The 18,306-nt window shown below is 38.7% G+C and overlaps 1 protein-coding gene across 1 annotated transcript in view; it reads left to right on the forward strand.

The window, feature by feature from the left end:
* FBXO3 (F-box protein 3) overlaps positions 1-13,999 on the forward strand; it is a 32,722-nt gene extending 18,723 nt beyond the window's left edge. Inside the window, exons 6-11 of the mRNA XM_070563777.1 lie at positions 276-321; positions 3,374-3,458; positions 4,319-4,441; positions 5,766-5,881; positions 7,419-7,609; positions 12,881-13,999. Of these exons, the coding sequence (XP_070419878.1) occupies positions 276-321; positions 3,374-3,458; positions 4,319-4,441; positions 5,766-5,881; positions 7,419-7,609; positions 12,881-13,057 (738 nt within the window). The 3' untranslated portion in view covers positions 13,058-13,999. The remainder of the gene's footprint in view (positions 1-275; positions 322-3,373; positions 3,459-4,318; positions 4,442-5,765; positions 5,882-7,418; positions 7,610-12,880) is intronic.
* The last annotated feature ends 4,307 nt before the right edge of the window (positions 14,000-18,306 follow it).

Consider the following 18,306-nt stretch of genomic DNA (forward strand, 5'->3'; position numbering starts at 1 on the left):
ATTTTTTAGTTTATTATAAAAGTAATAGCATTATGTAAGTTTTAACTGTCACTGAGAAGTGCCTGGCATTCTTTAAGGACTTTACAGAAAGACCCTAAATATAGAAAGCCTAAGAACAGGAACTGAAAAGTGTGAGGAATGTCCAGGTATTGGTTAGAGCACTGAAGTTAGTTGTACCTCTTTTGCTTTGTTCCAGGCAGGGATACAGACCATGAAGAATGAGAAATTAAGTAAAATGTATTTTTTTTAATTACAATATTCTTTTTTTCACCTAGGACCAAATGGCTCGGAACCCAGCTGCTATTGACATGTTTATTATAGGTAGGAGAAAAAGTTGTCTTCTTCCTGGTCAAAAAAGTTAAGTTGGTAAAAACTTTTCAGTTACTTGATCAGTTGGCAGTTTTATACTTGTATTTCTTAAGGCTTGCTGGTTTATAAAGTATGCATCTAGGCTCCCATTAGAATAGCCCTGTGCTTTGTGTGAATTCAGTTTGTATTTGGGAAAAGCCATGCCCTGTACAATCTTGTGCTCTTAGGACTCTGCTGTAGAATAGTGAAATGTATAGAATTTCTCTGAGGTTGTATATCGTTCCCTTACACACACATGCATTTTCCATCAATCATATTAATATATAATTAGCAATATAGATAGATGAAACAACTTCAAGCTTTTTCTCTCGGTGCCAATGCTATAGTAAAATACTGATAAGTCTCACTAGAGGCCTTAAGCAGCAGTCTTCAGAGACCAGTGTAAACTGGGCTTCATCAACTCTTGGCACAGCTTGTTTTTCTTGGCCTTAAAAGGGTATTTCTCAGGATTTTGAGAAGAATTCAGTTTGCGTGTAAGTGCAGCTCACCCTTCTGCTATTCATCCAGTCTTGTTTTGCTTAGGTTTTGCTCACTTTAGAGAAGCTTCCTGACTCTCCATTCTGCTTTTTAAAGGCATTTCTGGCCCATATTAAAGATCCCTGTAAACCTATTAATAAACAGTGAAGGGACCTTGCATTTTATTATATCTCCTGAGTGCAACCTTGAGCAGAGTATAAGCCTCCATTTGTTCCATGCTGTGGTACGTTCCAGGGTTGTGGTATACTTTACAATATTAAGAAGCTCTTGCCCCTGTGTAGTAAGTTGTAAGAAATTTTTAAACCTAGTCCCTAGCTTTCAGCTCACCCTGATCCATGTGGTCTTTGGTTTCTAAGTTGAGCATCCACTGGGGGTGATGCCCTGCTCTTTGCCCTCTTTGGCACCTTTGTGTGGCACACACTTTCAGAGAGGATTGTCATGGCTCTCGTCCAGTGGTGCTACTAATTCATACACTGAAGGCTGCCTGAGCTCTATGGTAGGGGCCCGCTAGGCTCTATAAGTTTCTTTTCTTAGTTTGGTGCTGGTCTGATGTGATGTGGAAGACCCCACCACTACAGCAGAGTGCTAAGACCTAACAATACTATTCTAGTAGCTGGGATTTCTCCTAGAATGAAAGAACAAAGCAAAAGATTTGAGATGCACTGAGAAGAGATGAGGTGGGAGGTTAGTGCTGGGAGGAAAGATGGGAAAGCAGCTTCCTTTAAGCTACCTTAATAAAACCCCAATGCTATCGAGAAACTCCAAGATATGGGCTTACTTTAAAAGGTAAACTTCCTTAGAACGTGTAAGTTACATCTTGATTCAGCTAAGTTTGACTTTCTTGGATTTTTGGTAAAACACAGGATGGAATCTCCTAGTGTTCAGTGGATTATTAATAGATATTTAAGAAAACCGGAATCTTTGTTCAGGTAAGTTTAATAGTAAAGGCTGCATAAAAAATTTTGTCCTCATTTTAAAGAACACACTTTGGTATGTATTGTAATAAAGTAAGGTACATTAAAATACACCATGCCAATTTTTTATTAAGTAAACCATAAGAAATTTATCTCTTCTTGTGTAACATTTATTCCATGAAATATACAAAATGATTTTTTAAAACTCTACAGGGAAATTAACTAATTCTAAAAACATAAAATTGGACTGTCTAGGGGCTGGCCCCGTGGCCGAGTGGTTAAGTTCACGCGCTCCGCTGCAGGCGGCCCAGTGTTTCGTTGGTTCGAATCCTGGGCGCGGACATGGCACTGCTCATCAGACCACGCTGAGGCAGCGTCCCACATGCCACAACTAGAAGAACCCACAACGAAGAATACACAACTATGTACCGGGGGGCGTTGGGGAGAAAAAGGAAAAAATAAAATCTTAAAAAAAAAAAAAAAATTGGACTGTCTATGAATTTTAATGACATTATTCACGTGGCTCCTTACTATCTTGCTCAATGTGGATAGATGATTAGTGATCATTTGAATACAACAGCATTTAATAAATAAAGGGTCAGAATGAGCCATTAATAGACGTTGAGAAAAGAACCAATTGCTGTAGTTTACCTTCTCTCAGGATGCCTTTAAAATTTTAAAGCTGTATGCCCTCAGATCCAAACTCAAATTGTATCTACTATCATTCCCTAAATAGAATAATAAGCAAATACTATAAATTAGCATCTCACATTCAGTGTAGCAGAGTGCAGAAACTGGGTTAATAGAAACAAGATTACAAAGAAATTCGTTGAATAACTTTGATTATATGTATAGGCACCAAGATCTATTAACAATAGCTAAAGGGAGTCTGAGAAAATTGGTTTGTACTACCTAGAAGGGGCAAGCATAATTCGTGTAAATGCTTATTATTGATCCAGTCGATGGATGTATGGTTTGGACTGGTCTTGGAGCAGTCACCGAGAATATGGAACCACTCTGCATTTGAATTTGCAGTGGTGCAGCTAGACTACTTGGGGATTGGCCTGATGCCCAGCACTCTACAGTGCCATACCGCTGTTAGATGTCCACACTGAGCCTGGCTTCTGCCAGGATTCTGTGTATGAGTCAGGGTATACCTGGACCAGGAGGTACCCTGATTATCTGAGGATAGGCACTGATATTTTTCCTGTAGCTTCTTCCTAGACATAAGTGTATCTCTTTTGTTCAATATATTCTAGAAATTATAGGAAGAAGGCTTTTCATTCTTGTACCAGAACAAAATAAAGTTTAAAAATCTATTATTTAATTATAAGTGTAAAAAGTAGTTTGAAGGTAGTTGGAGGATTACCTAGCAAGGTAGCTGGAAATAGATGGATAGAATTGAGAATAGGAATTAACCTGATAAGGGATTAGTAGAATTGAGAATAGAAATTAACCTGATAAAGGATTAGTAGAATTATATCCATAAATGTTTCTAGTTTTGGTCTCACATCTTAAGCATAAATTATCATTGTTTCCTTGTTTCCTGTATAGAGTGTACAAAAACTATTTGTCCTTTTCTTTTTCTTTTTTCCCCTCTTCCTGGTTTATAGGTGCTACTTTTACTGACTGGTTTACTTCTTATGTCAACAATGTTATATCAGGTGGCTTCCCTATCATCAGAGACCAAATTTTCAGGTATTTCACTTGGGACTTTTTGGATTTAAATGATTATAAATCAGAAAAAACCATCAGTTACAGATTATAGAGGTCAAGTTTCCAAGAAGGTTAATAATAGAATCTTTCATTACCTTAATTAAATCTCACTATTTTATTCTCACTTTAAAGCTGCATCCAAACACTTGAACAGCTGGTATTTTTCTTATCTTGAAGAATTGAGAGAGAAAAAACTGATTTTGACTTAGAAGTTATGGCTTTATAGTATAGTTTCTTTTTATATATAGTTTCTTTTTGAGGGAGAAAAAAAGCTGTTTGCCAGTTAATAGATTTATTATGAATAGCAAGTCAGTAACTGTTAACTCCTGGCTAATATAACTTATTATCTCTAAGTCAAACATGCAGGTATTATAGATAGTATTAGAGGTAATACTTTGGCTCACAGTAGCCTGGTTCGCAGAAATGATAGATCAGTTATACATTAGAGGCCTCTAGAATAACATACTAACACATTTTATTGATAGGATATTGCTGGGTGTTCAGATGTCCCAAAAGTTTCCTTAGCTCTGAAGACTGAGATAAGTTCTTTTTAGTTTCCAAGTTAATTACTGAATCGTTATTTGAACCACTGATTATTGAACTTTGACTGCTATCATTACTGATCCAGAGTCTTCAAGGTTTTCTAGTTTGTAATTTCTAGTTTTCTTCTAAGCTTAATAGGACTATACCTTTATATTATGATTTAAATTTTTAAATCAATTATTTAAATTTAAATTTTTGATCATAAAGTATAAGCTATTTTGCATTGTACCTGTAAATCTTTTATCTTACAAAATTGAAGTTAGTTAATTAAAAAATGTTTAACGTTTTAAATTACCTAGATATATTCATGATCCAGAGTGTGTAGCAACAACTGGGGATATTACAGTTTCAGTTTCCACATCGTTTCTGCCAGAACTTAGCTCTGTCCATCCACCCCACTATTTCTTCACATACCGAATCAGGTGAGAATTGTAAATGGGGTCACCCTTCAGTAACAGTGGGATGTAGCCTGTGGATGTGTTGTTATTGCCCCATCAGATGTGACATATAAAACACATTTGGAAAGGCAGCTTCTTACTAAAGTGTGGAGGAAGGTGGATAACAAAAAGTTCTCAGTAATATAGTGTTTGTAAAATACCTTGAGTTTATATTAACCTCTAAGTTATCTAAGTTATTTCCTGCAAACATACTGTGTTTAAAGTATTGTGCCAGGTACTTTACAAGGTGGGCCACTAAGTTGTAATCATCATGAAAGCTCTATGTTAGAGTTGTAATGCAGTCTTAGAAGCTATCAGATTGCCCAAGATAAAACCATGCATTCCAAGTTTCATCTGGCCTGTCTATATTCAATTAAAAGTCGAATACATATTTATTGAGTACTGCCTCTATATCAGACATTGTGTTAAGCATTGGATTTAGTTAAATAAAAAACAAATTTTAAATTCACTTTAATTAGAAGTCCTCTGTGATAACTCATTGCCTTAAGGGATTCAGGATACTTTGTTTTTAGATATATTTTTATATATTTTATATGTTATACATATTTTTTAAATATATATCCATATTGGAAGTATTTTGGTAATGTATACTTACCAGGAAGCTTCCTAGGATTTTATTATTATAAGCAGTCTCTGATATGTCCAATTACACATGTACAAATATTTGTTGTTTTAATTGTTTAATTCAGATTCTGCCTAGGATTAAGACATGCTTAAAATAAGAACACCTTCATGTGCTTATAGGGTACTCAAAATGAAAATAGGAGACAGCAAGATTCTTAAAGAAAGGGAGGACATAATAGTATTGGGAAATAGAGTCAAGGTAGTCAGTAACTGACTAGTGGCATTTTGCTTTGTACTTTCTAGAAGTTAATGGAAAAAAGGGAAATGAGTTGCATAGCCTTGTAGTGAAAAAAGACCATGAGTGTTTTAGAACAGAAGTTTTTCACAGCACTATATTCTAGAAAGCGTTTCCCACACTCATTTTCACTTGAACAGCAAAAGACTGTTGTCACCATTGTGTTTGTGAATTTTTATATTGCCCTTTCCATTGTTGATTCTCACTGAAAGTCAAGTGTGTAAATTGAGTGAAAGCATTTCTGTTGGGGAGTCAAGCTAATCAAGCCAATATCTTTGAGAACTTACAGAAAATAGATGATTAACACAGACTTTGGGTTGGACTTCTTAATTGCCTTTGGAAATTCCTTTCATAGTCTTAGCCCAGATACTATAGCTCTTAAGCAAAAGAAACAGATTTGTGTCTCTCCCGGTCCCTTCCCTTCCCCAGGATTGAGATGTCAAAGGATGCACTTCCAGAGAAGGCCTGTCAGTTGGACAGTCGCTATTGGAGAATAACAAATGCTAAAGGGGACGTGGAAGAAGTCCAAGGACCTGGAGTAGTCGGTATGTGATCCAAGATTTGGTTTTATATATCACTTGCCTCTAAGACATTTTGGAGATCGTTTATGTGATACACAGCTTGGAAAATGCATGATGCATGGTGCAGTCTTAGTGGATAAGACTGTACCTTTCAATAGCTGTGTTTACCATGTGAAAGATATCATAGATTCTGGGCTTCTAACTATAATACTTTGCTTCTTAAATATAATGTGTAAAGGTCATTACTCCGTTAGTTTAGTACCTTAAACATGAACTTTTCTAAAATTACAGCAATCTTAAATATTCAGGGATTGATTTACCACCCTGTGGATCACCTGGGTTCCTTGCTTTTCTTTCTTAAGTTCTTTATTTTTTTTAGTTGGATAATTTTCCTTAACATATTCTGTAGGGTTACAAGGCATAGGGCAGAAAGAGAAAATAAATTTCATATTAGTCATCTTTTTGAAATTTGGGGGGAATTGTTAATAGCCCAGATTTTTATTCCTGGATTTCAGTCATCTTTAGCTCTGATTACCATTGACATTCAGCTTTTTTAAAAATTATGATTATCTTAAGTTTCTGAACCCTCAGATTCTTCCGTTTTTGTATGTATGCTTCAGGAAAATATATTATTTAAGCTATGTACGTCTGTTGTCAGTCCTAAGCATATCAGAATTCGGTTTAAAGTTGTTCTAATTCATTGCCACGAATAGACTTATGTTCTACGTGTTTATTTAAGGAATTTTTCCTGGATATATTTGAGGATCTAATGCTGAGCAGTTTTATGAAAGCTGTAATTCTGTTTCTCTTTCGTCCCTTGGTGTAAGACCTCTCCCCTGTGACTGCCATCTTGTCTGGGCTAAATGCTGAGGATGCATCGTCAGAGTTTTATGTTTTAGTCTCCTGCTGCTTTTCAACATTTAGAGTGCCCTTATCTCTGGACTGGTGTCCAACTGTGACACTTTTTTTTTTTAAAAGATTGGCACCTGAGCTAACATCTGTTGCCAGTCTTCTTTTTTCTTTTCTTCTTCTTCTCCCCAAAGCCCCCTCAGTACATAGTTATATATTCTGGTTGTGAGTGCCTCTGATTGTGCTATGTGGGATGCCGCCTCAGCGTGGCCTGATGAGCGGTACTGCGTCCATACCCGGGATCCAAACCGGCAAAACCCTGGGCCGCCAAAGCAGAGTGCATGAACTTAACCCTTGGCCACAGGGCCAGCCTCCAACTGTGACACTTTTTATTATTCATGTCTTAAGGATGGTGTCTTCCATGCCTCAAAGTATTTTGAAAAAGAAAATATTCCTGTTTTGTTTTGTTTTAGTAGATATTCTCTCCCCCACACACATACTGTATAAAATTAGGAGAATATTAAAAAAAAAAGTCAAGAGGAATAAAATACTCACTTATAATACTATCACTCTTAACATTTTGTTATATTTCCTTTTAGATTTTTTTTCTGATTGGGCATAGTTTGCATAATACCATAGAGGACCTGTCTTATTTGCTATAGTGAAGAACTAAATTTTATACTTTGGTTTGTTGTTACTGTTTTCTCCACAGGTGAATTTCCAATCATCAGCCCAGGTCGGGTGTATGAATATACAAGTTGTACCACATTTTCTACAACGTCAGGATATATGGAAGGATATTATACCTTCCATTTTCTTTACTTTAAAGACAAGATCTTTAATGTCGCCATTCCCCGATTCCATATGGCATGTCCGACATTCAGGGTGTCTATAGCCCGATTGGTGAGTTAAATTTTCCTCTAGGGCTGATTTACACGATTTTGTTGAATCTACTCCATGGAGGGACATTATTAATTAGCTAGACAAATGGTTTATAAATGGTTCCAGAGACCCCAAGTTTCTGAGGAAGTATCATGGGGAGCCATGTGAATATGTTGGGGGAGATGGACAATAAGTAAGCTAGACCCCACACACTTCAGTCAGAGTAACTCTGCTATTATCTGTTTTCTGTTTCTTTTTAATAGTTGTCATTTTTTTGAGCAGTTTTAGATTCACAGAAAATTGAGCAGAAGGTACAGAGATTTCCCAAATACTTCCTGTCCCCATGCATGCATAGAATCCCCCGTTATCAGTATCTCCCACCAAAGTGATACCTTTCTTACAAGTGATGAATCTACATTGACTCGTCATAATCATCCAAAGTCCATAGTTTACATTAGGTTGACTCTTGGTGTTGTACATTTTGTGGGTTTGGACAAAGGTATGATGACATGTATCCACCATTATAGTATCATAGAGAGTAGTTACTGGTTTTAAAGGTTCAGCCTCTTTTCCATAGTTTCCAAAAACAGTTCTGTGGCCTAATGAGAAACATCACAGTTGACCAGTAAGAATAGGCTTTATTTTATTTCATTAAGGCTGGGAAAACAATCTCTTACAGTCTTTCTGCTGAAACTCCCAATTTTGTAAAATAATACAAATACCCTATAGAGTTCATTACAAAGAGGATTTAATGGGTAGACCTGTACTTTAGTAGTCTCTCTTTGAGATCATTTCCTAAGTCAAGTAGGTATATTTTTAAAATCTTGCTCTTAGGGTTACCTTATGACAAATGTAGCAGTACCCCAATCTTAGAGGCTATAAAATGACGGAAAAATGACTATAAAATGACTAAAGAGAACTATGAAACTCCAGTTATATAATAGGAATAAAATATGAATTTGGTACCCAGAATGTAATTGAATCCTAGGCACCAAATGTTCAGAAAGTGTCCTCTAACTCCTGGGATGACCCTGATGGGTGGGTCTAAAATAAGTCTGGGAAGATGGACTGATCTTAATCTGACCTAGAGTTGACACATTCCCAGCTCCAGTTTAGAAAGACTTGAGGCCATTGTGTTTGTGGTGTGTCTGGTGAAAAGGATCTACAGTCCAGGTTTGGAAGTGAAGTTAAGCTTCCCTTCCAGTGGAGGAATGCTTTCTACTGCATATTTCTGGTACTAGGAATCTGCTACTTCCTGTAACAGTCTTCCATTTTTCACTAACTAAGTTTCTGTAGGAGATCGGTATCATCTTACCCTTAGATATGTGATGCAATTATCAGGGAACCCATCTGGGGCTGGAGTTCTCTTTGTGGGAAAGTTTTGAAATATGAATTTAATTTCTTTAATATTCATATTTTCTTCTTGTTTCACTTTTGTTAATTTGTATCTTTCAAGGAAAATGTTGAATTTATTGGCATGAATTCCTTCACAGTGTTCCCTTTATCCTTTTAATGCCTACAAGAACTATAGTCATATTGTCCTCTTTTGTTCTTCGTTTTGGTAATTTATATCTTCCCTTTCGTTGAGCTGGGGGGTTTCATTTAAAGGAACAACTTTTGGTTTCACTGATTTTTCTCTGTTTTCTCATTTGCTATTTCATTGATTTCTGCGGTCATCTTTATTTCTCTCTTCCTAGTTACTTGGGGTGTCATTTGCTTTTTTCCTAGCTTCTTAAGGTAGAAGTTTAGACCTTTCTTCTCTCTAAGCACTGTTTTAGCTGCATTGTACAAATTTTGATGTGTTTTCATTAACATTTAGTTCAAAATAGTCTCAGATTTCCCTTGTAATTTAATTTTGACCTATGACTTTTCTAGAAATGTGTTAATTTCCAAACATGAGATTTTCCAGTTAACTTTTGGTTAGTGATTTCTAATTTTCTTAGGGTTAGAGAACTCAGTCTAATTTCAATCCTTTTAAACGTTTTATGGACCAGTATCATGGTCTGTCTTGGTAAATAATCCTTGTACATTTGAAAAGAATGTGTATTCTGTATTTGGGGGATTATTCTATAAATGACAGGTCAAATTGGTTGACTGTTTTTCAAGTCTTCTATAAATTTACTGACTTTTCTTTTTGTCTTTGTTCTCAGAAAGATGATTGTTGAAATCTCCAACTGTAATTACAGTTTTGTCGATTTCTCTTTTTAATTCTGTCCGATTTCCTACATGTATTTGAAGCTCTGTAATTATATGCAAATATACTTAGGATTGTTATGTCTTTTTAATGAAGTGCTTCTTTTATTGTCATGAAATCTCTATCTCTGATAATATTCCTTGTCCTAAAGTTGCTAATGTTCCTGACCTAAAGTATAAAGAATGTTGAAGTTTGTTTGGACAGACCGTTAAGGTACTGTTGGATCAGCGTGATACTGTTGAGGCCTGTTTTTATTGTTTGTTAGGATGGGTATAAAGTAGTTATTACTTAAGGAGTAGTTCTCAAACTTTTTGGTCTCATGACACCCTGAAGCTCTTAAAAGTTATTGAGGAATCCAAAGAACTCTTGCTTATGTGGGTTGTATCGATATTTATCATGTTAGAAATTAAAACTGAGACATTTTATAACATTTACTTATTCCTTTTTTAAAGTTTTAAAATTTATAATTTTAAATTACAATAATAAACTCATTACATGTTCAACCCTCTCTTACTTATGTTCTTACTTATTGAGAGTTTTAGTTTCCTCCTAACCACAAATAAGCATATAAAATCTTGACCTGCCTTGTGTAAAATGTTTTCTCTCTCAGGGATGAGCACTCAATAAAAAGAAATGAGAATTCTGGAATTTTTTCTAATCAACATGAAGAGGCAATGGGGATTGTGTTTGTATTGTGCTGTATCTGTATTGTACCTCTCCTGTTTAAATATTTGCTTTCTTGGTAAGGAAGCTGAATTGTTCTTTTTTGGCCTCTAACCATGTGATAATCATTGTACCTAATGCTTCCTTTTGTTTTATACTTTGAATGCCACTATTAAATACACTGTAGGTTGGTCTGAAGCCGTGTCTCAGCCTAGGTGGTTTGCTGTTTGCTTTGGGGCACTGAGAGGCTCCTGCTGCTGCTGCTTTCCCATGCTTCTCTGTGCGCCTCCCTCCATCTCTGGTTGGGTGTGGACACTTCTGTCCAAGGGCACTGGCAGGCTCCCTCTTTAGCCACACTGATTTCTTTCACAGTTTTTCTTCTTCATTAAGATAACTGATAATCATACAACCTGGATTTAATGTTTTAGAATTTCCTAAGCCTTACCCATCTCCTCTGTTTGGACCTTCTACTGAATTATAGTCTTCATTCCTTAGATTAAAAGAAAAATCAAAAGATAAAAATAATGGAATATCTTATGTCATATTTATGTATATTTTCTCTGTTGTTATTGTTATAATAAATCCTAAGTGACACTTCCTTTGACAAATCCTAAACGACAGTTCTTTTCTCACATTAATTAATCTGCTTGCTCAACACATATTTACTGAGTACTTACCAGGTGGTGGGGAAAATGCACAAACAATACCATCAAAATCTCCCTTTGCTTTCAGGAATAGCCTGCAGCATGACAACTACAGTTAACAACACTGTATTGCACATTTGAAAGTTGCTAAGAGATTAAAGCTTCTAAGTTTTCATCAGAAGAAAAAAATTCTGTAACTGTGTGGTGATGGATATTAACTAGACTTAGTGTGGTGGTCATTTTGTAATAGATAGAAATATCAAATCATTATGTTATACACCTGAAACTAATATCATGCCATATGCCAGTTACACTTCAATAAAAAAAAAAGAAGAAAGTTGAGATAAAATCTCTGCCTTGGAATTTACATTCTAGTTGGAAGAGACAAAGTGTAGCAAATAAACACTGTATTTATGTCAAGTAGTAAGAAGTGCTCTGGAGAAAAATCAGAGTAAAGGGAATAAGAAGTATCCTATTGGGTTGTTCTGATATAAAGATGTTTCAGGGAAGGCCTCAATGACACCACAATTGAGACTTGAAAGAAGTAGAAGAAGCCAGGTGGATATGTGGGAGAAGGCTGTTCCAGGCAAAAGAATAGCAGGTACAGAGGCTCTGAAGCACGAATGTGCTTGGTCTGTTTGAAGAGCTGCAAGGAGGCCAGTGTAGCTGAGTACCATGACCAGGGGAGAGTGGTTAGAGATGAGATCAGAGGGGTCAGGGGTTAATGGACGTGTAATCCCATAAAAACCTTGTGGAAGGACTTTTGCTGACATCACATCCCAAGTTTCCCAAAACTTTCCATGTTACCAGCTAGGTCCTCCTTGCTGTTCAGAACTCTGTTCAATGCAGCAACTCCTCCCACTGAGTCTTCAAATGTATGAAAGAGAACATTGACAGCAGAGTGAGTCAAGACTTGATCAGACACTGTTTAAGCAGAATTAAAGTTTCCACAAGAGGTTCAGCATCACTACTGCCTTGAGAGCCTTCAACAAGTCAATTTCACAGTAGAGGCTACCAATGGCGGTTGAATTGAAATGATGTGTCTTTATAGTAGGAGCTCAATGGAAATCTATTAGCCCTCTTGTTGACAGTACATAAAAGTTACCAGTAGAGGTCATACCTTATTACTCTTTCACATCCTCTTTTCTGTAAGCATATAGATTAATAGATAATTGTTACTTAACACACTAATATGATAAATTCAGTAAAATTATGTATTGGGTTGTTAGGAATGATCTGTTTGCTCCCTTGTATGAATTATCAACTACCATGTAAAAAATAAATACTGTATTAATGAAATATATTTACCATTAAGACTACATTGACCATTTTTTATGCTTTTTTTGGTGAGGAAGATTGGCCTAACTTCTGCGCTAACATCTGTTGCCAATCTTCCTTTTTATCTTTTTTCCTCCCTAAAGCCCAGTGCAGAGTTATATATCCTAGTTCTAAGTCATTCTGGTTCTTCTTGTGAGACGACACCACAGCATGGCTCGATGAGCAGTATGTAGGTCTGTGCCCAGGATCCAAACTGGCAAACCCTGGGCTGCTGAAGCAGAACATGTGAACTTAACCACTTGGCCACGGGACCAGCCCCCACATTGAGCATTTTTAAACATGTGATAGAATATACTCTCTAGAATCTTGCATTAGCATGTGCATTATGAAAATGCACTGTTCAAATCTATAAAAATTCATATTGGCATGTCCAGTTGTTTAGATAAATGAGAATTTGCATTAAGTATAAAAAACTGATGAAGTTCTTATCAAAAGATTGTTTTCTCTTTCAAGGAAATGGGTCCTGATGAATATGAAGAGATGGAAGAGGAAGAAGAAGAGGAGGAGGAAGAAGACAATGATGATGATTCGGCAGATATGGATGAATCCGATGAAGATGATGAGGAAGAGAGACGGAGGAGAGTCTTTGATGTTCCCATTCGCAGACGCCGTTGCTCTCGCCTTTTTTAGCAAGCCTCTGCTGACGGAAGCACAGGGATGAATCCAGTTTGTTAAATAGATTTCTCAATAATGTAAATAACTAACTTGTTCTCAGCATATAGCAGGAAAGTTAGCATGAAACGTTGTTCGGGGCCCTGGGTTCTATGTGACACTACATTAGGAACTGGATGGTTTTAATTTGCTGTGTTTTTGAGGTAGAGGAGGAAATAAATGGGAAACTTTTTTTTCTCTTCTAGAAGTCATGGGGGAGTAGTTCTCTAGCTATGGATCAGATATTTCTTCGTTTTAAAATATTTTATACTTATAAAAATATGGAAATGGGAGGGAATTGTTTGGAATAAGGATTTAAAATGTAGCAGAAATACCTACACGAGGATAGAGAGAAACTCTGACTGATTCTGTGAAAAGACCTCTTGCAGTTGTGAGTTATTTAGAAATGAACAGAATTGGTAATTAGGTCAGTCCATTTAGTGATTCCTATATATTTTGTACTTGCAGGGAACTAATTGATTAAATAGCTTGAATGCTAGTTGTTTGTCCTTTCTTAGACAATTTGTCCTTGAATTTGAAGTCTTTATCATTACGACCTGGACCTCACATTTAGTCTTTAATTCTCCCAACCTTTAATTTAAAGTCTGCAGCACTATGACCTTTATCATATTGTTGTTCACAGATGCATCATTTTTGAAATGTAGTGTGTAAAAGTATGTATGGCCTTGTTTATTAACAAAAGCTTCTTCACAATGTCTCATGTAGTCTAAATTTGTAAATACTGCTTCTGTTTTGTTTCTCCTTTATACATTTGACTGTCTAACTTTGTGATAAGTGATGTGAATTTTATGTTAAGTATGTCTTCCTGAAACATGGATTTTTTTGTAATTAATTGAGAGTTTGGAATGAAATCTTCCCAATGTCAAAAACTCACATTTTAAAAACAAACTTTGGTTCCGATGCTGTATTGTGTGTAATTGCCTATTTTCCGTAAACTCATATGAAGAAGCCTTTGCTCTTAAGACTGAAGATGAGATTGAAACTCGTTGGCCTGTTGCCTGTTTAGTCATTTCCTGGCTTTGACTATACCCTGTCCTGTGTTCCACCTTCTGTTTTCCCCAGGAACAGTTCTTTTGTAGGGAAACTGTAGGAAGAGGGAGGTGCAAACAGGGTTAGTCGGCTGCCATCAGGGACCGCGAAGGCAAACTCACCCTTTCAAGCTGGCACATGTCAAAATGTTCTGAAATGGACTGAGAGATTTTCCTGCTTATCTTTTTTAATAGAGTGTTATCAGGGTACCAAATCCTTCTATTATGCCTGTCTCTCTCTTTTTTTAAAATCAACCCACTGATTTTTTGAAAAACAAACTTTCCTAATAAAACAATAATTTAAAACTAGTTAATGTTGGAAGTTAAAGCTGGGCCCAGGAATTCTTGCCATTTTTGGTATCTTTCTCTTTTCTGGAGGTCCTCTTCTCTCTCTCAGGTCCCAGAGTACCGATGCTGCCTCACATCTCCCTGCAGCTCCATCCAGTCCTTCCTCCTCAGGATGCTTCAGGCTGGCTTATCCTCTCATCAAAATCCACATTCTCTTAGAATAGTGAATGAATAACCTCTATTTCAGACCAGGGTGTGATTGATTAGTGATGTTTTATTTCATTGGCAAGAATGTGTATGCACACACAAAAGGGATCTAACAGATGGTCAGACTCTGCTTTTGGTGGAGTGAAGGCCATTTCTGGCTCTGAGGTCCCTTGAAAACACCATTTATCTTTTACTCATTTGTCCAGGATGAGACAGGTACCTAAATAAACAATGGCTTAAATAGCTTAGGGGTTATTTTTCTCTCATGAAAAGTCAGAGGTAACTAGTTCAGGGCTGATATGGTGGCCCAATAGTGTCAACATCTCAGACTCCTTCCATCTTCCTGTTCTGTCATCCTTAGCACGAGACTTTAACCTTAAAGGTCACCTCATGGTTGCAAGATGGCAGCTGCAGTCATATTGTATTCTGGGAAGGATGTTGAGAAAAGGAAAAAATTAAATAGAAAGTCAAACATAAGGCTGGAGAGGTAAACTAGCCAGGTTTCCAGCAGTTGTGTGGAGGATGGGCAGAGAAGGGGCAAGGCAGGCAGGAATTAGCCTGGTGTGAAGGAGTTGTAACAGCCCAAGGAAGACATGCTACAGGCCTGAATGAGGGCAGCAGTAGTAGGAGTAGAGTGAAGAGGGGATGAAATTGAGCTAAATGATAAAGTAGGCAGGAGATGGTGACTAGATGTGAGGGAGTGGAAGAAATCCAAGTTGATTCCTTGGTTTCTGGGTTCATTTATGAAAAAATAACTGCAGGAAACACCTTTGAACAATGGAGATGAATTCAGATTTGGACACATTTTGAGTTCAAGATGTCTGTAGGACATTTAGGTGGAGATGTCCGGCAATCAGTTGGGTATGAATATGAAGATCGAGGGAGTGGTCAGGACTGGAGAATAAAGATTGGCAAGTCATCTGCAAACATATATATCCCCAAGGTAAAGTGGATGTGCCACAGTCACCCGGGGAGCACACATAGCCGTGGTTCTCCGTTCAACCCTGCAACACCAGATTATGAGTGGTTAGGGGAAAAGATGAGAAGATGGTGTAAAAAGACCAGGCAGGGTTCTGCTCTGCTGTACATAGGGTTGCTAGGAGTCAGAATCACCTGGATGGCACTAACAACGAAGTGGAAAAGAAGCTCAAGACTGAAAGGTCAAGGAACTGGAAGCAAAACCAGAAGAGAATGATGTCTCAGAATCCAAGAGAGCTTCAAGCAGGGAACAGCTAATAGGATGCGTATAAGATAACGCATGTGAAAGAGCTCTGTAAAGAAGCCATCATAGGAAATACACTTGTTAGCTGTTTTAAGCAGACACACTTTAATCACAGCAAGTCCTTCTGATTTGAGACTCCCATCTGTACAGAGGAAAACCAAGATTTGGGCACCACCAAATGAGACTCATTCCCTGACATCCCCAAGCCATCAGAGGATCATGCTAGCAGGCACTTGTCATAACAGTTATCATATGATTTCTCCTCCTTGAATTTTATCCTATTCATTCTTCCCCTCCCGAGTCAGTGTAAGCAGTCCTGAGATGCAAGACCTTCTTATCCTGATACAGTCTTATGGTCCCCCACGGAGGTCAACCTCTTGGAGAAAAACGTATACTTTTGGCTTGTTCCTCATGCGCCTTTCCATGGTGCTCTCCATTTGCGGAAGATTTGCCCTGAGCTAACATCCATGCCAACCTTCCTCCATTTTTTTAGTATGTGGGCCACCAGCACAGCATGGCCGCTAACAGAGCAGTGTAGGTCTGCGCCCAGAACCCAACCGGGCCTCCAAAGAAGAGTGGGCTGAATGTGACCACTAGGCCACTGCAGCTGGCCCTCCATGGCACTCTTAAAGCTGGTCTGCAGCAGACGGGACAGTGTCCAAGTGATAAAGGGGAACTTCAGATTACATCTTTACATAAAAATAATGGCGGCTCTGCTGCCAGACTGGCCAATGTAAGCTTTTAAACCCATAACAGAGTTTTATCTTGGTTCCAAACAAGTCACAAGCCATGGGTGTGTCTGTGGCTGAAGAGCAGAAAGGAGCCTCCTGCTGCAGCAGGAGTGCACAACTTGACCGGCCAGGTGGGAGCTTGGCATGGGCACAAAAAAGTTTTGAAAAACATTTTAATATAATTTATTTAAAAAATAAAGGAAAATCACAAGTCTTGGAGTTTCATATTGTTTTTGTTTCCCATAACAAACCGGAGGAGGACACCATAAACTTCCGTTGTCGAGGTTTTAAAGGTCTTACCTACTTCTGGCCACAGGTCTTCTTCCGAGCCTGGCCCGGGCAGAGTGGCCTCGCGCGCAGGGGCCGCCCGGCTCCCTAACCAGGGCCCAGGGCTCGGGGCGTGCGCCCGCCCTGGTGACCTCGGGTGGAGACGACGGCGCGGGGCGAGGCCGAGCCTGGAAGGACCCGGCCCACAGTTCGAGGGGGTTCGGGGGTCGGAGCCCGCAGCCCCACGCCCAGCCCCGCCCAGCTGCGCCACTGCCCTGGTTTCCGACGGAGAAACGGGGAGCGCCGCTCCTCCCAAACACCCCGAATTCCGCAGGCCGCGCCCTCCGTTCCCTCAGGAACCTGGACCTCCTTGACTTACCATGTGGTTACCTCTGATAAATCACCGTAACTGAAAATATCCTAAACTGAAAATGCATTTAATACGCCTAGCAGCCCGGACATCCCATCTTAGCCTCCCCTACCTTAATCTGCTCAGAGCCCTGACGTGTCTACAGCGGGGCAGTCATCGCTCGCAAAGCCTATTTTAGTATAAAATGCCAAGTATCTCATGTAATTCATTGAATACTGTACTGACAATGAAACACAGAGTGGCTGTCAGTGTGTCACTCATTCACCCTCGTGGTGACCTCGGTGATGTGGGCTGCTCCTGCCCAGCATCAGGGGACAGCTTGGCGTGTGCTGCATCCTGCTGGTCCAGGGAGAGAGCAGCATTCAAATTCCAGGTGCAACTTCTCTGAGCGCCGCAGGCCTCGGCACCATCGTCAGGACATCTGTCTTTTTTCTAGAGGTCTAAATTATGAACTTTAAAAAGCAGGGCCTGGTTGGAACTTTGACATTTTGTGTCCAATTTTGGTGTGAAGTTTTGTCTTCTTGGGCTGGAGGGGCCGCACTCTTCCCCAAGTCTGACAGCTGACTTTTGAAGAAACCTTACCTTGTGGTTTGTGCTGTTCAAGGAGAAGGAGGCTCTGCAGGCACCTGGAAGTGTGCCAGGTAACAGACTCCATTTCCTCTTTCTCTGACACGAGCAGCCTCAGGGAAATGGCTTCTCCTTGACAAATAGAAATGGCAAGCAATAGGATATATTGGAGTATATGAGGAAGCCATTTGGTGTAAACCTAATTCGGCCTGACTTTGTTTTCCCAAAAGGGCCTGACTGTGGCCGTTGAGCACACATTGTATATCTGCTTTAAAACATTTACTATGGCAAGAACAAATGGCCTGAAGATAAAGGTGCAACTTCCACCCACATTAGCATTTCCTTAGGGATAAGCATCTTTCCTTAGGCTAGGAACTGACTGCTGCACTCACCTTTGACCACCCAGCTCAGAGACAACAGACCTGCCACCCTGCTGTGTCCACTGAGACAGCAGACCTCCCTGCTGTGTCCATCAATCGCCGTGTCAACAGAGCAGTCTTGTGACTATTGTAAAAGGGACATTTCAA

The sequence above is a fragment of the Equus przewalskii genome, chromosome 11 (genome assembly GCF_037783145.1).
Source record: "Equus przewalskii isolate Varuska chromosome 11, EquPr2, whole genome shotgun sequence".
Taxonomy (NCBI): Eukaryota; Metazoa; Chordata; class Mammalia; order Perissodactyla; family Equidae; genus Equus; species Equus przewalskii.